General features: G+C 40.6%; 1 protein-coding gene across 2 annotated transcripts in view; it reads left to right on the forward strand.

The window, feature by feature from the left end:
- The window catches only part of si:dkey-16j16.4, a 64,277-nt gene that overhangs the window by 34,673 nt on the left and 7,081 nt on the right, over positions 1-22,523 (forward strand). For both annotated transcript variants that reach the window (XR_002470716.2, XM_021584331.2), the window contains exon 4: positions 15,031-15,084. Coding sequence is in view for 1 of the 2 variants with exons in the window: in XM_021584331.2 (XP_021440006.1) it covers positions 15,031-15,084 (54 nt within the window). In the remaining variant the exon portion in view is untranslated. The remainder of the gene's footprint in view (positions 1-15,030; positions 15,085-22,523) is intronic.

Raw genomic sequence — 22,523 nt, forward strand, 5'->3', positions numbered from 1 at the left:
ACAAGACCCAGAGTTCTGGGTGCAGAACAAATAATACAAAACACGACATACAAAACAAGGACACGTAGAAAGAAAGAGGGAAGATGCCCCCCCCTTATTCCCCCCTATTCCCCCCCCTCCCAACTGCTCAGGTGGCAGGGCCAGCACATGCTGCCCAAAGGTAGATTAAAATATTACAATTGAGAGTGCGTTAATAAGTACAAATTCACAGCGCCGACTCGTCCAAGTAGGAGAGGAAAGGCTGCCAGATTTGATCAAATGTTGATAATTTATTGTTCAGAATATATCTAATTCTTTCTAAGTGTACAGTGTTTGCCAATTCACTGAGCCATAATTTGGTAGAGGGCGCTTCCCTCCTTTTCCAAAACAACAAGATTAGTTTTTTTGCCGAGATGAGACCGTACGAGATTAGTTGTTTTTGGGGGTTGGTTAATCTGTTTAGGGACTCAGATACTCCCAGGATTATCAGAAGCGGGTCTGGATCTATTGAAGTCTCCAAAACTTCAGAGAGGATCCCAAAAATTCCACACCAATAACCATGCAAGCTAGAGCATAGGGCAAACCTGTGGAGTAGTGTACCCTGCGCAGCCTGACATTTATCACATGTAGGGGATGTGTCAGGAAATATCCTATGCAGTTTAGTTTTGGAATAGTGTAATCTGTGTAATACCTTGAATTGTGTGAGATGATGTCTGTAATTAATGGAGTATGTGTGGATATACTCCAAGCTCTCTTCCCAGTCTGCCACCGAGATGTCAGTCCCTAGTTCTTCCTCCCATTTTGCCTTGATGGCATCTGTAGAAGGTGTGCTAACAGATTGAAAAGCATCATATAGACGCGATATCAGTTTATCTGAGGTGGGGCATATTTTTATGCATCCGTCAAACATGGAAGGTTTAGCATTCCCAAATGTTGGGAGGTGTTTTCTAACGTAGTCTCTAATTTGTAGGTATCTGAAAAAATTACTTCTGGGAAGATTATAAGTTTCCCTCAGCAACTCAAAGGAAGCAAAGGTCCCTTCTATGTATAAATCCCCTATGGTACTTATCCCCAACTCACCCCATCGCTCAAAGGTGTTATCAAGGTTAGAAGGGGCAAAGGAGGGATTCCTGGCGACAGGGAGCATGAATGACATTGGTCTAAGCTCAAAGTGGACTTTAATTTGCTTCCAGATTCGGACTGTGCTATGTATAATAGGATTGTTACAATAAAGTGACATCTCCAGATTGACAGGCGACAAGATCACAGCGCCAATAGAGAAGGGGTGACACTCCTCACGCTCCATACTAAGCCAGCTGGATGCCGGAAGTACGTCATCCAACAGAAACGTAACAACGCGGAGGTTAGCGGCCCAGTAATAAAATATGAAATTTGGGAGAGACAATCCTCCTTCCATCTTGGATTTACAGAGGTGTTTTTAACCTATCCTGTGTGTTTTATAATCCCAGATGAAAGGGTTGATAATTGAGTCCAGTTGTTTATGAAAGGATTTAGGTATGAATACTGGGATGTTCTGATATAGGTAGAGCAGTTGTGGGAGGAAGACCATTTTAATGGCATTAATTCTTCCGAGCAGAGAAATTGGGAGAGATCTCCAAAATAGTATGTTTGCTTTGAGTTTTTGTATCAGAGAGGGGAAATTCTCTTTAAATAGTAAGGAGTATTGTTTGGTAACTACAATTCCTAGGTAGGTAAATTTTTCTGAAGATAACTTAAATGGGAGATGTTCTAGCCAGGAGGTATTTTGCGACCGTATGGGCATTAATTCACTCTTGTTCCAATTTATTCTGTATCCCGAGAAGGTACCAAACAAACTGATCACATCAAGAATAGCTGGGATACTAGCCTGGGGTTCTGTTACATAGAGGAGGATGTCATCTGCGTATAGGGAGATCTTATTTAGAGTATCTTTAGTATTATAGCCGTGTATAGCTGCATGAGATCTAATCGTCTGAGCGAGCGGTTCGATAATTAGGGCGAAGAGCATATGCGACAGCGCACAACCCTGCCTTGTCCCCCTGTTGAGGTTAAATCGGGGCGACAATGATTGGTTAGTGAGTATTCTGGCACAAGGGTTCCTATATAAAAGCTGGATCCAATTTATGAACCTATCTCCAATATTACATTTCTGTAGGACCTTGAATAGATAGGGCCACTCAACTTGGTCAAAGGCCTTTTTCGGCGTCAAGAGATATGACGGCAAGGTCCACGTTGGGTAACCTCTGAGAATACATAATATTGAAGAGGCGCCTGAGATTGAAGAATGAGTTTCTGTTAGGGATAAAGCCGGTCTGATCCGAATGGACCAATTTGCCAATTAAAGTGCTAAGCCTGTTAGCCAGAGTTTTTGCTAAAATCTTTTGGTCTGTATTAAGGAGAGATATTGGTCTGTATGACCCTACCTCTTCTGGATCTTTACCCTTCTTATGTATAACTGTAATGAACGCTTCGTCCAAAGTAGAAGGCAGAGCTCCATCCTCATTGGCCTGAACCAACATTTTGTGCAGGTAGGGAGAGAGCATGTTGCTGAATATTTTATAGAATTCACCAGGGTATCCATCTGGGCCCGGGGTCTTGCCACTCTTTAGAGATTTAATTGTTTCTCGAATTTCATCAAGAGATATTTCCTTATTCAGGAAGTTAGAATCTTCCTGGTTCAGGGCAGGAAGATTACAGTCCTCCAAAAATGTTTGCATAATTAAGGGGTTGGGATCCGCTTTAGATGTATATAGAGTCTCATAAAACTGCCGGAATCTATCATTGATGTCTTTGGGGGAAGAGAGTAATTCCCCAGATGCAGATTTAACCCTGTGAATCATTCGGTCACTCACATTTTTTAGAAGTTGTCTGGGGAGTAATTTGTGTGGTTTGTCACCAAACTCAAAATATTTTTGCTTGGCATAGAGAAAAGATTTAGCAATTTTAGCTGAGAGAATCTGATTATAATTCAAATTTTAAAGAGGTAATTTTTTTATGTTTCTCCATAGATGGGTGGCTAGCATTCTCCCTCTCCAGTAAGTGAATTTGTCCCTCCAGTTCTTCCAGTTTTCCTCTGTTTTGCCTACTCCTGGCAGACTGAAAGGAGATGATACAGCCTCTCAGATAAGCCTTCAGTGTTTCCCACAATAATGCTGGGGAGGTCTTTGTGTTGTCATTGGTATCAAAGAAAAATGTAATTTGGTCTTTAAGATATTCACAGAATGTTGGTTCTGTGAGGAGCTGAGGATTCAACCTCCAGACCCGCTCGTTTGGTACAATGTCACCCAATCTCAGGGAGAAGGTGAGTGGACTGTGGTCCGAGATAATAATATCATGATACCTCACATTACAGGTATAGGGGAGTAGTCTAGCATCCAACAAAAAGTAGTCAATTTGAGTGTAAACCTTGTGAACATGAGAGTAAAAGGATTATTCCCTACCCGTAGGGTTAGCGATACTCCATATATCAAATAAGTTCACATTTTTTATGTAGGTATTCAAGAATTCGCTTGAATAGGAGGTAGGGGTTCGCCGGGAAGAAGATCTATCCAAATATTGGTCTAGCACACAGTTAAGGTCCCCTCCAATGACCAGGTTAGTATGGGAGATATCTGGAATCAGGGCAAGGACTCTTTTGAAAAAAGAGGGGTTGTCAATGTTTGGCCCATAGATATTTAGTAGAGTTACTGAGGTAGAGTGGATTTCTCCTATTGCGATCACATACCGACCCTCTTTATCCGCAATAGTGGTTTTATGTAGAAAGGGAATTCCCACCCCTCCCCCCCTGCAAGCACCTTTACTTCCCACCCTGTTCCCCTAATTTCCCCAACACTTACCCCCCCCCCCCATCAACCCACATTTAACAGGCATGCACAAACAGGAGAGAAAAAAAAGGAAAAATAAAAATAATAAACACATTGTCTGGCCGATGCCAAAAAAGCACGGCGCGACCTCGAACAAGAGGTAAAACAAAAATAAAATCCCAACTATACGTTCACCTCTCATTATCCTAGAACTTCTACTAACATATGAACTGAGGAGGCTCCCGCGAGTTAAGTGTTCAGTTAGCATCTAATAAACCTAAACAGAATAAGTTGCAACTTAAACATATTGCGCATTTAAGCGTCATCCTGGGTCAATCCCAGAGATAAGCAAGATATAGCCTCAAGATTATATTGCTAAGCACTGCCAGTCAAAAAATAAACCATCCGCAACCGACATAGTCAGCCGTACCTTTACATACTGTGGGTCAGGAGATCGGAACAAGGATTTATTAAATTAACACTTGCTCTTTCTTGAATTAGTTCCTCCACGTCTTTTTGTATTCTGTGCCTCTATGGTACCGTTTTTATTACTATCTATCTGTACCGTTTGTCCCTCCATTTCCTTTTTTAATATGAACTCTTTTGACCTAAATTGTATTTGTTTTAAAGATGAGTATTGAATTGCATGGCCTCTAAAGGCACATTTTGTCGCACCATGAGCTGTTTCACTTGTCTTTGTGCTTGTCTCCATCCCATTCCAGGTGTCGCCCATTATCCCCTGTGTATTTTTACCTGTGTTCTCTGTTTGTCTGTTGCCAGTTCGTCTTGTCAGGTCTTACCAGTGTTCTCTCCCACCTTCCGGTTTTTCTAGTTCTGTTTCCTAGTTTTTCCCGGTTCTGACCATTCTGCCTAGTCTGACCCCGTGCCTGCCTGCCGTCCTGTACCTGCCTGACTCTGACCTGATCACGATCCTCTGCCTGCCCTCAACCTGCCCTTTGCCTGCCCCGTGTTTCTAATAAATCATCTGAGAACTGTACTATCCTTCTCCCGTGTCTGCATCTGGGTCATATCCTGAGTTGTGATACACTTAAAAGTGTCCCATACAATAAGGGGATCTTCTGTACCTATGTTATGTTATAAAAAGTCTGTTTTAAATTCTTCTGTCCTAGTTAAAAACAAGTTCTCATCAAATTAAATTTGATTACATTTCCAATATCCTTGCCCACGTGGAAGTTCTGTAAGAGTGATGTATAAGCCACTAATTTGATGGTGTGACACATTCTGACCCCTATCAACACTTTTTAAATGTTTGTTTATTTTGGAAAACAATTATTGTGATTCATCCTGTAATGTCCTTAACATCATTACCCCATAGCAACAGATTTGGGATACACACACAGTCACAGACACACGCACAGACACTCATACACAGGGGTTGGTGACCGTTCCATCATGATAGGGCAATGAATTGATTTATTTTAAAATGTCTATCCCATTTTTTGGGGTCTTTACTTCTTATCCACTGGCTCATGCTTATCCGAATCAATTGCTCAGATGTGGCACGGGCCATTGTCTGTCATATCCCATTCATACGAAAATGTTTTTCCGCCAACTTTAGCATGCCACCAACTTTTTGCTGAATTTTCTTTATATCGGAAAGGTATTGCTGGCAACCAACCTAATTATGGTTGTGGGAAAGTTCTGCCATTGTCACTTCGCCCATCACGCAAAGTCACGCTGCTTTGAGAAAGCGTGGGGGATCCTCTGTATAAAATCAATGTGAGAGTTTTGTTTTCACTGAATCTCAGTTTGGATATTGGTTAGGTTACAATTAGGCTGGGGAAATGTTAGTTAAGTTTTTATTATTTAAAAAAATATATTTTTATTCAAGTTTTACAAAATGTACATCAATGTAAGTACAAAGATTTTACCATATCCAAACCACCCTCTCTCCACACAACACATCAACCCCCCCAGTCCCTTCCCTACCTATCCTCCCTACCTCAGTTCACCCACCTCGATTCGCTCCCAACCACCCACCCCAATCACCCCATATACCCAACCCATCCCACACCCTCCCTCAGTTCAGTCCTAGAAAACAAAAATTCTACAGAGATATCACAACAAATAAACAAACAAACAAGAATACAGGAAAAAAAAACAATTGCGTCACATATAAACAACTGAATACGGATTCAAGATACAAAAAGTGGAGCAACAAAAACAGAAATAAATAAATGATCAGTAAACCTCAGACAAACTTGCTTGGACTGGATAACATTATATTGATGACTGTATCTATTATGTAATGACCACTGGGAATACCAACTGAGAAACCAACTTCTTCGGGATCGGTGTCCCTTCCACGGGACTGTTGAGCTAACGTAGGCTAATGTGATTAACATGAGGTTGTAAGTAACAAGAACATTTCCCAGGACATAGACATATCTGATATTGACAGAAAGCTTACATTTTTGTTAATCTAACTGCACTGTCCAATTTACAGTAGCTATTACAGTGAAATAATACCATGCTATTGTTTGAGGAAAGTGCACAATTTTGAACATAAAAAGTTATTAATAAAGAAATTAGGCAGATTTGGGCAGTATTGATACAAAGTTTTAAACAGAAATTCAATGGTTCATTGGATCAGTCTAAAACTTTGCACATACACTGCTGCCATCTAGTGGCCAAAATGTATATTGCACCTGGGCTGGAATAATACATTATGGCATTTCTCTTGATTTTCAAAGATGATTGTACAAAAAAAATACAAAATAACGTTGTTTTTTTCTTTGCGTTATCTTTTACTAGATCTATTATGTTATATTCTCCTACATTCCTTTCACATTTCCACAAACTTCAAAGTGTTTCCTTTCAAATGATACCAAGAATATGCATATGCTTGCTTCAGGGCCTGAGCTACAGGCAGTTAGATTTGATTATGTCATTTCAGGTGAAAATTGAAAAAAAAGGGGCGGATCCTTAAGTCTCATCAGAGGGGAGCCTCGGCAAGCCATTGAAGTATGATATAAATGGTTGCCATTTTCAAAGAAATGTATAATTGGAACCCCTAAGAGAATACTTAATTTCGTCAAGCTTTAGGAAGAACATTACATCGTTGAGCTATTGAGAAGTAGAAGGGGTCTGAGCAAACTTCCACTGGAAAATAATTCTATGTCGAGCTAATAAGGATGTAAAAGCAATAATATCGGCATGTTTGGGGTCCAAGGAGAACAAGTCTTCTGGAATACCAAAACCAGCTATCATGGGACATGGTTGCAGGTTAATTTCAAGCACCTCAGATAATATTTAAAAATAAATAGATTCCCAGTAAGTTTGACATTTAGAGCATTAAATTAACATGTGACTAAGGTCACAAGGTGAGACATGACATCTATCAGACTCATCATTCACATTTGGATATAGTTCAGACAATCTGGATTTGGAAAAATGCACTCTTATGTAAAATCTTAAATTGTATGAGACTAAGACGAGCACAAGATGTAGTGGAGCGTACCCTATCAATCGTCTCATCCCACCACGCCTGTGTAAATTCAACACCCATTTCCTGTTCCAATGCAGATTTAGTTTTGTTGGTGGAGTATTTGTCCAAAGACATAATACACAGATAGATCTGAGAAATGACTGCTTTCTATCGGAGGTAATAGAGTCAATATGCCATCCCAGGGTGGGCAAGGCAGTGGAGCAGGGAAGCCAGAAAATTGGGAGGAGACACAATGCCTCATTTGAAGATAACGAAAAAAGTGAGATGGAGGTAAAGATTATTTAGAGGCCAGGTTGGGAAAATTAGAAGAAAATGTCTTTACATGTAAGTCTTGGAAGGACTTAATACCTTTCCTTGTCCAGTAAGAGAAAGCATTATCTATTAGGGAAGCGGGGAAGTGGTTCTTATCAATAGGACCCATAGTAGATGCAGAGGAGAATAGAAAATGCCTTCGAAACTGGTACCAAATCTTAAGTGTGGACAGCACTACAGACTTGCCAGTATAGCGAGAGGGGAAAGTAAAGCAGGAAGAGAAGCAGAAATACAAGAATGTGCCTCTAGGTGGCACCATGGGGTATCTGGAGCATGTGACCAGAATGGCAATTTCTGAAAGTTGGCTGCCCAGTAATATACATATACAGGGAGGAATAGAAAGATTTGAAGGTGTCATTGATCCCCGTTGGGTCAGAAATGAAGCTATAAGAGGAATCTTTAATTTGGGCAATCAGCGCTGCGTTTTAATTGGTGTGCGAGCAGATGACTTACCATGTCACCATGTTCATAGTAGGTACCATGTGAATGCAATAGTAATTGTTCTGCATCTGTAGTGGACAAGAGATAGAATTCAGATTGTAAGTTCAGCGTTGCTTATATAGCTTATATAGGCATACTGGTGGTCTAAATCAAGGATGGCTTTCGAGAGTTCTTATAGTTTAGGTTTCCAAGTTTTGTTCCTCTTAGATAGGCCTTAAGTGATTTCCATAAGAGAGAATGAGAAGTTGAGCTTGTCTGATTTGAAAAAAGAAAATGATTCAATAGAAGTGGAGATAACGTTACAGAAGTCTGCATCAGACAGGAGAAGAGAGTTGAATCTCCAACAGAGGAGTGCGAGTTTGTCTTGATAGTCCTATGTCGAGGGCTAAAGGTCCATGGTCAGAAATTACAATGGGTAAATATTCAGAAGAGGTGACATTTGGAAGTAACTCATGATCAATAAAGAAATAGTCAATATGAGATAAAGAATGGTGTATATATGAAAAGAAAGGATACTCTCTTGCCTGGGGATTCTGAAATATTCAGGGATCTGTACAATCATTCTGACCCATAAAATCAGAGAAGGACTTTGACATAGCAGAAGGAGACATAGTTCTGGGGTTGTAGATCACCGCCAAATATCAAAACCCATTGGCAAATGCAACATCATCAAAAATTGGGAGCATTTTATCTTAAATATCCCATTTACTGTCTGAAATAGCATTAGTAGTAGAGAAATGTATATTTTACTAACCAAAATTGCAACCCCTCTGGCTTTGGAGTTGAAGTCTGAATGGAAAACCTTACTGAACCTGGAGTTTTGTAGCCTTGAGTGATCTTTAATGTGTAAAATCCTTGACAGGATTATTCATTGTTTTCCAATATTACTATTATTAGTGTTGTTAGCCATGTAAAATATTGAAAGGAAAAATTTGTGAAAACAGACCAAGCATTTGCAAAGATAAGAGAAAACTGATGAAAAAAGCAAAGAAACAAAAATTAAATATTATTTTTTTTTAAATAGGACCAAACAAGGTCCCTCTCCCTCCCACCCAAACCCAAAGTCTCCTTCCCCAGCAAATGGTGACAGCAGGTTGACAAGTTTGTGCAGCTTCGGTGCATATAAACCGAAAACATAACGCAGAGAGGCTCCATAGCACGAGTAGTGAAATAGATTTGAAAATGTATTCACAAAATGGTAAAGTAGGTCGATAGATAACCAAAGACAGAAAACCCCATAACAGTGAAATGGAACTGTCCTGACTCAGGGAGTCTTCAATCAGTGCAACACGTACAATGTGTCTTAAGGATGGCCAAATAAGTGTATGGAGGTTCTGGAGATCTGTGGGGAGTGTGACCGCATGAGACTCCGTAACGGTTGGACTGGAGTCTGTGCCATTACCATTCATGTTTGCCATCACGGTTGAAACAATAGTTACAGGTCTTCTGCTCCTCAAATCGTGTGACATTTGAACCAAAAAGGTAATTTACAAACACATAATTCAAATCTGATATGTAAGAAAGTGGAATGCAAAGTAAGAATTTTGCGAGCCTCGTCCACAAGTTTCTTTTCCATTCACATGCTAAACCAGAAGCCCGAATGTTAGCTAAGTTGAGGTGAGTTCTGTTCATGGTCATCTTGTCTAGTTGGCTAATTTAATAGCAGTGATCAGAACATTTTGCCAGCATGTTATGTAGTTTAACAAGTGGATTATTTTTGCTCTTCACTTAGTAGCCTAGGCCTACTCCCGAACCAAAAGCCTGTGACTTCTCTGATAATGTGATTTTATTTCACTGAATCTCTGTATTTGATTAATAATTGTCTCTCTGGCTGGGCAAATAAGTGGAGGTGGTATAGGTCATCTATTAGTTTTCTCATCTATTCCTGATCAGAAACATTTAGCATGCAATAATATAGCCTAAATTAAGTGTTGTGTCTTTGGCTATGCCAGATTAAGTGATATGACATGCTATTCTATAAAATAATTTCTCCGTAATTAATATTACCTGATTGAGCTAATCATGTAAATGCAATTAACTAGAGAGTTGGGGCACCGCAAAATAATATTTATAGAGCCATTATCTTCCGAATAAACTCTTAAAGACCTAGTAATATTTTACATCAATAGCAGTCAATATTAATCGTCACCTTAATTCAGTCTCATCTGAAAGTTGTAAATTCTTGGTTATCTTCACGAACCCTGGCTAACAAGTTGAATCAGCAATAGAAAATTGGGTTTAATGATTTATTTACGAAATACCTAACTAATCACACAGAATTACATATACAAAGAATAAATTATACCTCGATTACAAATTACGGCATAAAGGAAAACGTTCCTAGCAGGCGGAACAGATATGACAGCTTGTTACACAAAGGAAAAGGGGCGGGGTTTGAGTGAAAGAGTGGGAAGACAGAGGAACAAAGGGCGAAGCTGTGCTATCGTAAATACAGTATGTTATGCATTCTAAATTACCACCCATTTGGAAAAGGAAAATGCAATAAATATTTACTCTGAGCTGTGCTTCGGTAGGTTGGTGGTAGATGGAAGGCCGTGTTGCCCAACCGAGTCCTTTGTCCTTTGAAGAATGTCTCTGCTGGTTAATTGGATACGTTGTAGTAACGTCATTGTGTGGTAGATGGGATACTCTGTCTGTTCCTTCCTAACCTGCGTTTGCAGCTGCTGTTGCTAACTCAACGGCTAGAAGGTATCACTTCTGTAGTGAATAAGAGTTCAAAGTTCATACCATTTCCCCCCCACCTTCTGATGTTCCCTGAATCTCTATGTTAACCAAGGGTTTTTGCAAATGTAACATCAGTAGGGTAGAGAGAGGAAAAAGGGGGGAAGAGGTATTCACAGTGCCTTGCGAAAGTATTCGGCCCCCTTGAACTTTGCGACCTTTTGCCACATTTCAGGCTTCAAACATAAAGATATAAAACTGTATTTTTTTGTGAAGAATCAACAACAAGTGGGACACAATCATGAAGTGGAACGAATCAAATCAAAAACTGAAAAATTGGGCGTGCAAAATTATTCAGCCCCTTTACTTTCAGTGCAGCAAACTCTCTCCAGAAGTTCAGTGAGGATCTCTGAATGATCCAATGTTGACCTAAATGACTAATGATGATAAATACAATCCACCTGTGTGTAATCAAGTCTCCGTATAAATGCACCTGCACTGTGATAGTCTCAGAGGTCCGTTAAAAGCGCAGAGAGCATCATGAAGAACAAGGAACACACCAGGCAGGTCCGAGATACTGTTGTGAAGAAGTTTAAAGCCGGATTTGGATACAAAAAGATTTCCCAAGCTTTAAACATCCCAAGGAGCACTGTGCAAGCGATAATATTGAAATGGAAGGAGTATCAGACCACTGCAAATCTACCAAGACCTGGCCGTCCCTCTAAACTTTCAGCTCATACAAGGAGAAGACTGATCAGAGATGCAGCCAAGAGGCCCATGATCACTCTGGATGAACTGCAGAGATCTACAGCTGAGATGAGAGACTCTGTCCATAGGACAACAATCAGTCGTATATTGCACAAATCTGGCTTTTATGGAAGAGTGGCAAGAAGAAAGCCATTTCTTAAAGATATCCATTAAAAGTGTTGTTTAAAGTTTGCCACAAGCCACCTGGGAGACACACCAAACATGTGGAAGAAGGTGCTCTGGTCAGATGAAACCAAAATTGAACTTTTTGGCAACAATGCAAAACGTTATGTTTGGCGTAAAAGCAACACAGCTCATCACCCTGAACACACCATCTCCACTGTCAAACATGGTGGTGGCAGCATCATGGTTTGGGCCTGCTTTTCTTCAGCAGGGACAGGGAAGATGGTTAAAATTGATGGGAAGATGGATGGAGCCAAATACAGGACCTTTCTGGAAGAAAACCTGATGGAGTCTGCAAAAGACCTGAGACTGGGACGGAGATTTGTCTTCCAACAAGACAATGATCCAAAACATAAAGCAAAATCTACAATGGAATGGTTCAAAAATAAACATATCCAGGTGTTAGAGTGGCCAAGTCAAAGTCCAGACCTGAATCCAATCGAGAATCTGTGGAAAGATCTGAAAACTGCTGTTCACAAATGCTCTCCATCCAACCTCACTGAGCTCGAGCTGTTTTGCAAGGAGGAATGGGAAAACATTTCAGTCTCTCGATGTGCAAAACTGATAGAGACATACCCCAAGCGACTTACAGCTGTAATCGCAGCAAAAGGTGGCGCTACAAAGTATTAACTTAAGGGGGCTGAATAATTTTGCACGTCCAATTTTTCAGTTTTTGATTTGATTCGTTCCACTTCATGATTGTGTCCCACTTTTTGTTGATTCTTCACAAAAAAATACAGTTTTATATCTTTATGTTTGAAGCCTGAAATGTGGCAAAAGGTCGCAAAGTTCAAGGGGGCCGAATACTTTCGCAAGGCACTGTATATGTGGTAGTGGTGGACTAGGGGCCTGAGAGCACACAGTCTGTGAATGTATTGTAATGTTTTTAAAATTGTTTAAACGGCCTTAATTTTCCTGGACCCCAGGAAGAGCAGCAGCAGCTAATGGGGATCCATACTAAATACAAATACAAACGCTAGCTCCCTATTAAGGATACTTCAGCAAGCATTGATGTTGGCAATTGACGATACATGTATGCTGCTATTTGCTCAGCAATTCATAAGGTATCCGGTTCAGATACGCTGTTTTATTTTCTTCTGTCTTCTCAGAATGCTCAGGCAGCCCATTGCTACTGTCAAAAGTTCCATGCAGGATATTTTTCAATGTCACACAAATATGAGGTGCGCAAAAATAATAAATGTGACATTACGCAGACGCTTTTATCCAAAGCAACAGTATGCATGCATTCATTTTCCGTTCGTGGTCCCGGGAATCGAACCGACAAACACGACATTCCATGTTCGTTATTTATTTAGCTGTTTTAATAGGCCACAGACTAATTTTGTAACAGTTTAATAGGCTATTGCAATAATTCAACATGCATGATTGCAGACTCCACCACTGCTTTACCCTAGGTAGCAGATTATCAAATGGAAGATATAGGCCTATGTGTTCCTCTAGGCTGTGCTCTGAGGTTGCTGGGCACGCTCCACTATTGATAGGCCTACGTTTTTAGAAAATACAATGAATTATACCTCCTAGGCTACAACACAGTGCAATAAGTAATTTATTGTTAGGACACAATTATTGTAATTTATTGTTAGGACACAATTATTTTCTCGGCTGTAAACTGCAGTGATGAAAGGCTCATTTTAATAACCACTCAAATGTCCGTTTGTGTTTCATGACACAATGAAGCCCTGATTACATCCAACCATTTGGATCAGTTATGGGTTTATTTTTGACAGTTTACAAGGTCCAGAAAATTACATTAGGCCACTCATATGGTGTATTTTGTCAGGATGTATTGGCGTTTACAGATAGGCCTACCATAGATAAATAGGCTGTAGCCTATGCCACTGAAATGTGCTGTCTGTCGTGGATCATGTATCCCAAGTCATCCTATAATTAACGTGGCCACCAGCATACTGTATGCCTAAAAATTGCAAATGCCATTATATTAAGCCAGGATTGGCCGAAGGGGCCAGATATGCTGAAGTAGACTCGGCCCGAGTACCATTAGCCGGAAGCCAGAGTAATATGATTCTGCCTAACTCGGGAAGAGCTCGGCCCGTATGAAGCCCCCCGAGTCCGAGTCGATGCCGAGTCCCCCGAGTCTCAAACGGAATAGGCCCGAACCCACCGTGTCGACTGGGAAGTGGATAAAAAAAACATGGGCGTGGGCTCTGTTTCAAAATATCGCTGTTTTGTGTGTTGTGTAGGAAAAATATGATTTGTATTTTATTCTGTTATATTCCATTATATTCTTACTATGAAATATGTGTGTCTTGTCTGTTTAATGAATAAAATAAGGAATTATTGATTTCATTTGCATGGCGCAGCCATGTATCATATAGGCTGCATAGACCAGTGACGTAATTAAACTCAAAACATACTATTCTATTATTTTGAAAATGGATCTAAGGACCTGCGTAAACAAATGAATAATTGGGTTTATTTGTGATGGTGTATATTCAATGGATCTATTCAAATAGAAGCCTACCCACATTGCCCCATGTCTGCTCCCACTCCTGAACTTGCTGGCATGTGCATGGGAGGTAAAAAAGCCTTATCCTGTCAAGAATGTGGTAAAGTTGGACTGTATGAATTGGGTTCTTAAAAATGTTGCCTGATTTGTGAAAGAAGTATAGGAAACGATTGTCATTGCAAACCGTTTGCGTGCCACAAATGATCGGTCTGTCAGAAATGCACCTTGAAAAAAATCTGAATATTCTTTGTTGTCCTCAAATGACAGAAATGCATATAAGGTTTCAGGGGTGACACAGAGCACATTTTAAGGGCTATTTAATGATAGTCACCATACTTTCAACTACTAAACGGACTGTACTCACATTGTTGTTAACGGGGTATCCAAACCAACTCTCCCTCATTCCACAACAGCAGGAGTCTTGCGTTTCCATTCTACTCCCCTCTTCCAAAGAGCCCCGTTCCTCTTCAAAAGCACCAGTCTCCTGCCTCCCTCCAGACAATTCCTCGATTGTAAAGGGCCTCTGTCACTTACGAGAATGGTTCTTTTGGGAGGACTGGGAAGGAGTCTTTGACAGGATGTAACATAAGCTTCATTGACTGGCTTGTTTGGTTTAGCAGCAGCTGCACTCCAGTCACTTTCCTGATTATAATTCTTAATTGACCCACAATGGTCTGTTGCTGTGACATCAACAAACATTCATTTACTTCTCACTCATGAAACACACTGGCTGCTCTTTGAGGAATAAACATCCCCCTAGTTGTGAAGTTTAAACTGCATTCTTTGTATGAAATGTTTTATACAAATAAATGCATTATTATTATTCAGTGGTGTTTTGAAATGAGTCAATGTTAGTATGCTGAGGGATGAAGTTGGTCCCTAGAGGTATGTTTGCTAAATCAGTCTTTCTCCTTGGTTCCCCTCAGAAAATGCTCCTGAAAAATAACTGTGGTGGGAAAACACGGACCATAAAGATCCGGGTAAGTTTACATGAATCTGCAATTTCACTTTATTGTACAGAAAAACACTCATATAATCCCAAATACACACTAAACCACTCACAAAATATATTTCCATACAATCATTTTCATGTGAGTAAAGTATATTTAGGTAAAAAAAATTCTCACGACAGGCCTAATAGAAATCAGCATGATTGTCAGTAAACTTTCCTATATGTCGACAATACAAAATACGCTAGACGGGTGGATAATTATTTGCCAGTCAAATGGATCAAGCAACAAATGGCTGTGTAAATGCTTTTTTTTGCGCAATTGTTGATAGAATACCCGTAAAGTCTCAGTAAACTACAGTCACGTGACACTGTGTTGTGTGGTCCTCCTACTAGGACTTGGAAAAGCATTCACAGTTTAGAGAAGGTGCACAATGATGAGCTTGATGCTCATTTCCCATGAATATATTTATATATAAATATCTTAATTTGTATGATGTGGACATGATGATCAGTGCTAGGCTAATCTCATGTACCCTCTGCACTGTACCTGCGAGCCGTAGGATAGAGCACATGTGCCAGGACCAGAGTGGGCGAATGTGTTGTTATCACAAGACTTTCTGTGGCAAAAGTGTTTTTTATGTGCACTACATCATTACGCACAGCTTTTTATCCACAACAAGCCAGTTTGATGGAAACACACCTCCACGGGTAAAATGTATATAATTTGAATGCAAGTATTTGATAAATCGCTTGAAAATATTTCAACAGGTGGATGGAAACCTAGCTACAGACATTGTCACACTCCTTTTGGGCCTTTAATGAATGGAAACTCAATTGCATGACTCAATTACTTATACACACACACACACACACACACACACACACACACACACACACACACACACACACATATACACACACACACACAAACAGGGTTGGGCTCAATTAGAATTAAAGGCAGTCAATTCAGGAAGTGCTTTGAATTTAACATTCAGAAATGTAAAAACATTTGAAATAAATAGATTTTTAAATCGTAATTTTGTAATTTCCTGAATTGACTGCCTTCAATTCTAATTGAGCCCAACCCTGACACACACACACACACACACACACACACAGTCCTTATCCTTTCAAGCTGAGCCACAATACTAAGACAAGATCGCCGTGTCCATTACAGTAGAGATAAGGCTGAAGGGTCATGCAGCCCCCATGAACAACCCAGTCTATTTTGCTGCCTACACCTTGATGCCCCTCCAAATGCATGCTGGGAAAGCATCTAACACCTTCACTGGTTCCCATGACCCTCTGCTATAGACACTATACCTTTTCTAACAAGAAAGTAGGAAGTCTATATGAAACAGCAAGCAATTATTGTTCCCTCACAGTTTAGATTCATGAAAAATAAAACACTAATATATATTTAATTCATGAAAAATAAAACACATGTTCAACCCCCTGAGTCAATACACATTAGCATCACCTTTGGCAGCGAGTGCTGCTAAGAGACTTTTTGGGTAAGCCTCTAAGAGCTTTACACACTTGGATTGCACAATATTTGCCCGTTATTTTTTTTTAACTCTTCAAGCTCTCTCAAGTTGGTTGTTGATCATTGCTAGGAGCCATTTTCAAGTCTTGCCATAGATTTTCAAGGCGATTAAAACTGTAACTAGCCCGCCCAGGAACATTTGTTGTTGTCTTGGTAAGCAACTCCAGTGTATATTTGGCCTTATGTTTTAAGTTATTTTGCTGCTAAAAGGTTAATTTGTCTCCCGGTGTCGGTTGGAAAGCAGACTGAACCAGGTTTTTCTCTCGGATTTGTCTGTGCTTAGCTCTATTCTGTTTATTTTTATCTTGAAAAAAAAATTCCCTAGTCCTTGCCGATGACGGGCATAACCATAACATGATGAAGCCTTGAATGCTTGAAAATATGAAGAGTGATGCTCAGTGACGTGATGTGTTGGATTTGCCCCAAACATATTGCTTGGTATTCAGGACAAAATGTTAATTTCTTTGCCACATTTTGTGCAGTATTACTTTAATGCCTTATTGCAAACAGGATGGATGTTTTAGAATATTTTTATTCTCTACCAACATACTTCTTTTCACTCTGTCATTTAGGTCAGTATTGTGAAGTAACTACAATGTTGTTGATCCATCCTCAGTTTTCTCCTATCACAGCCATTAAACACTAACTGTTTTAAAATCACAATTTCCTTCCTCTCCGGCAACTGTTGGGAAGGATGCCTGTATCTTTGTAGTGACTGGGGTCTATCCACCTGACAAGTGTGGCATATCAAGAAGCCGATTAAACAGCATGATTATTACACAGGTGCACCTTATTTATTGTCCACCTGCTGGGGACAATAAAAGGCCACTCTAATATGTGCAGTTTTGGAGCATGCAATTGTCATGCTGACTGCAAGAATGTCCACCAGAGCTGTTGCGAGAGAATTTCATGTTAATTGCTCTACCATAAGCAGACTTCAACGTTGTTTTAGAGAACTTGGCAGTACGTCCCACCGACCTCACAACCGCAGACCCCGTGTAACCACGCCAGCCCATTACCTCCACATCCGGCTTCTTCACCTGTGGTATCATCGGAGACCAGCTACCCAGACAGCTGATGAAACTGTGGGTTTGCACAACCAAATCATTTCTGCACAAACTGTCATCTGCATGCTCGTTGTCCTCACCAGGGTCTTGACCTGACTGCAGTTTGGTGTCGTAACCGATTTCAGTGGGCAAATGCTCACCTTCGATGGCCACTGGCACACTGGAGTAATGTGCTCTTCACAGATGAATCGTGGTTTCAACTGTACCAGGCAGATTGCAGACAGCGTGTATGGCGTAATGTGTGCGAGTGGTTTGCTGATGTCAACGTTGTGAACAGAGTCCCCCACTCGTGGCGGTGGGGTTATGGTATGGGCTAGTAACGGACAAGGAACACAATTGCATTTTATCGATAGCAATTTGAATGCACAGAGATACCGTGACGAGATCCTTGGACCCATTCATCCGGCGCCATCACCTCATGTTTCAGCATAATAATGCACAGCCCCGTATTGCAAGGATCTGTACACAATTCCTGGAAACTAAAAATTCTTCCATGGCCTGCATACTCACCAGGGATGTCATCCATTAAGCATGTTTGGGATGCTCTGGATTGACATGTACGACAGCGTGTTCCAATTCCTGCCAATGTCCAGCAACTTCGCACATGCATTGAAGAGGAGTGGAACAACATTCCACAGGCCACAATCAACAGCCGTATCAACTCTATGTGAAGGAGATGTGTTGGGCTGCATGAGGCAAATGGTGGTCACACTAGATACTGACTGGTTTTCTGATCTACGCCCCTACCTTTTTCTAAGGTATCTGTAACCAACAATTGCATATTTGTATTCCCACTGATGTGAAATCCATAGATTAGATGCTCATTTATTTAATTCAATTGACAGATTACCTTACATGAGCTGTAACTAGTAACATCTTTGAAGTTGTGAATCTGTGCTTTGAATTTGTGAATCTGTGCTTGAAATTCACTACTTGACTGAGAGACCTTACAAATATCCGTATGTGTGTGGTACAGAGATGGGGTAATCATTCAAAAATCATGTTATCCAATATTATTTCACACAGAGTGAGTCCATGTAACTTATTAAGTGACTTGTTAAGCACATTTGTTACTCCTGAATGTATTTAAGCTTGCCCTAAACAAAGTGGTTAAATACTTATTGACTCAAGACATTTCAGCTTTACATTTTTTATACATTTGTAAAATTTTCTCAAAACAGAATTCCACTTTGACATTGTGGGGTGTATTGTGTGTAGATCAGTGGTAACACAACACGATGTGGAAAAAGTGTGAATACTTTCTGAAGGCACAGTACTTTATATCATCGCTGGGAGTTTACCATTCAGTTTATCTCTGAACCAAAGAAACCAAGGGTTTCTTTAAAGCAAGTGGCACTACACTTAAATGTTATTTTCCTTCAAGGGGTCATCATTATCTTACAATGGCTCAGGGAGATGCAAACTATATACGCTAGCTCTATGATCTCAGAACATTGAGGTAAATTGTGGGAGAGCGACATGTGTGACTAGCAGGACAAGTGTGTGTGTGTGTGTGGTCCCTGGGTTGTATAAAGGTTGGGTGGAGGCTGGTTGGGCAGCTCGAGTGGAGGTGAAGGCACCTGGTCATTTTGGCACAAATCAGGACAGTCCAGAAGGATGCACAGAGTGTGGCGGGAAAGTGACGCTACTGTCTGTGTGGGTTACTATAAGCTGTGGCCCACTGCATACACACACTTATGCGCACAGACACACCATTGTGGTTGGCAAGCGCACACGCACACACACACACACACACACACACACACAGTTAATGCAGAATACAAATAATAATAATCACGTATAGGTATACACACACAGCTACAGAATGGCTGCATGCATAGGCTACCCCTTTCCATATAGCTGAATACTACTTTCGTCGTCTTTAAGCATTGACTGAAATATGTAACTGAGGCTCATCTTTCAAAGTGGTGGAAGAAGAGTTGAGATGGAGGAGGAGTGTGTGTGGTTGCCCTGTGGTGTATCATCAGGGATGAAATAACTTTCCATTTTTTGCCAACCGGCTGTTCTCTGTTGTGTTCCTGTGCTACAGAGATGTTTATTATCTCCTCCTCTCGTAGTTTAAAAAATTAAATACAATGTTGACTTGTGGTCCTTGGGTATTTTCCAGGCACAGCATTTTCTAGTACAGTAAGTAGATCTCTCTCTTGTTATCCCGTATTTCAATATTCTTTCTCTTCAGCACTCTCTCTCCCTCCTCAGCTTGCTCTCCTTGTTACTCTCCCCTTCAACTTCCACTACACGTCTCCTTTTCCCCTTTCTCCTTGCCTCTGTATTTCTCTCTTGCTCTTTCACCCTCGTCCTTTACTCCCTCAATTTAATTATCCCCCTCTTTTTCCTAGCAAGGGTCCAGGAGGGACACTAGATATATATGCAGGGATGGTAGTTGTTAGAGGGAAATGATTTGTGGATGGGAGTAAGGAGTAGGAAAACAAGAAAAAAACATGCTCCTGTCTATTCTTGAAACTTCCTCTCTGGGGTGGGAGAGAGTAGGAGGTGGGAGGTAGAGGAGAGAGATCCTTCCCAGGGATGGAGCCGCCAAAGCGTCTGGTTTCAAATCAAATCAAAATGTACTTGTCACATGCGCTGAATACAACAAGTGTAGACCTTAGTGTTGACTTACAAGCCCTTTACCAACAGTGCAGTTCAAGAAGAGTTAAGAACATATTTACCAAATAAACTGAAGTAAAAAATAATAAAAAGTAACACAAAATAACAACGGGGCTATATACAGGGGGTACCGGTCCTGGGTCAATGTTCGGGGGTACAGGTTAGTCGAGGTAATTTGTACATGTAGGTTGGGGTGAAGGGTCTATGCATAGATAATAAACAGCGAGTAGCAGCAGTGTACAAAACAAATGGGGGGTGGGGAGGGGGGTGTCAATGTAAATAGTCCAGTGGCCATTTGATTAATTGTTCAGCAGTCTTATGGCTTGGGGGTAGAAGCTGTTAACCTTTCTGATCTCCCCATCCCGGATCCGGGTTCGTGAATACAGACTCAAGCTCATTACCATAACGCAACGTTAACTATTCATGAAAATCGCAAATGAAATGAAATAAATATGCTAGCTCTCAAGCTTAGCCTTTTGTTAACAACACTGTCATCTCAGATTTTCAAAATATGCTTCTCAACCATTGCAAAACAAGCATTTGTGTAACAGTATTGATGGCTAACGTAGCATTTAGCATTAGCATTCAGCTGGCAACATTTACACAAAAAAACAGAAAAGCATTCAAAAAAATCATTTACCTTTGAAGAACTTCAGATGTTTTCAATGAGGAGACTCTCAGATAGCAAATGTTCAGTTTTTCCTGAAAGATTATTTGTTTAGGACAAATCGCTCCGTTTTCTGCGTCACGTTTAGCTATGAAAAAACCCCTGTATCCAGGATTGTGTAAATCTATCAGCAAGCTCATTAGCATAACACAACGTTAACTATTTATGAAAATCGCAAATGAAATGAAATAAATATGCCATCTCTCAAGCTTAGCCTTTTGTAAACAACACTGTCATCTCAGATTTTCAAAATATGCTTCTCAACTATAGGAAAACAATCATTTGTGTAAAAGTAGCTAGCTAGAGTTAGCATTTCGCGTTAGCATTTAGCGTTAGCATTAGCGTTAGCATCCAGCACGCAACATTAACAAAAACATAAAAGCCTTCAAATAAAATAATTTACCTTTGAAGAACTTCTGATGTTTTCAATGAGGATACTCTCAGTTAGATAGCAGATGCTCAGTTTTTCCAAAAAGATTCCTTGTGTATTAGAAATAGCTCCGTTTTATACATCACATTTGGCTACCAAAAAAAATCCATAAATTCAGTCCTCAAAACGCAAACTTTTTTCCAAATTAACTCCATAATATCGACTGAAAACATGGCAAACGTTGTTTAGAATCAATCCTCAAGGTGTTTTTCACATATCTCTTCATTGATACATCGTTCTTGGACACATGCTTTCTCTCCTGAATCCCAGGAGAAAATGACCGCACCTGAAGATTACGCACAAATTTAGACAAAGGACACCGGGCGGACCTCTGGAAAATGTAGTCTCTTATGGCCAATCTTCCAATGATATGCCTACAAATACGTCACAATGCTGCTAAGACCTTGGGCGAACGACAGAAAGTGTAGGCTCATTCCTTGCGCAATCACAGCCATATAAGGAGAGAATGGAAAACAGAGCTTCAGAAATTCTGCTAATTCCTGGGTGATGCATCATCTTGGTTTCGCCTGTAGAATGAGTTCTGGGGCACTTACAGACAAAATCTTTGCAGATTCTGAAACTTCAGAGTGTTTTCTTTCCAAAACTGTCAAGAATATGCATAGTCGAGCATCTTTTCGTGACAAAATATCGCGCTTAAAACGGGAACGTTTTTTATCCAAAAATGAAATAGCGCCCCTAGAGCTCTAAGAGGTTAAGAAGCCTTTTGGTCCTAGACTTGGCGCTCGGTAGCAGAGAAAACAGACTATGATTTGGGTGACTGTAGTCTCTGACACTTTTTTGGGCTTTCCTCGTATATAGGTCCTGGATGGCAGGAAGCTTGGCCCCAGTGATGTACTGGGCCGTACACACTACCCTCTGTAGCGCCTTTCGGTCAGGGTGCTCTTGATGTTGCAGGTGTAGAACTTTTTGAGGATCTGGGGACCCATGCCAAATCTTTTCGGTCTCCTGAGGGGGAAAAGGTGTTGTCGTGCCCTCTTCACAGCTGTCTTGGTGTTTTTGGACCATGATAGTTCGTTGGTAATGTGAACACCAAGGAACTTGAAACTCTCGACCCGCTCCACTACAGCCCCGTCAATGTGAATGGGGCCCTGTTCGGCCCGCCTTTTCC

The sequence above is a fragment of the Oncorhynchus mykiss genome, chromosome 25 (assembly GCF_013265735.2).
Source record: "Oncorhynchus mykiss isolate Arlee chromosome 25, USDA_OmykA_1.1, whole genome shotgun sequence".
In the NCBI taxonomy this organism is placed as follows: Eukaryota; Metazoa; Chordata; class Actinopteri; order Salmoniformes; family Salmonidae; genus Oncorhynchus; species Oncorhynchus mykiss.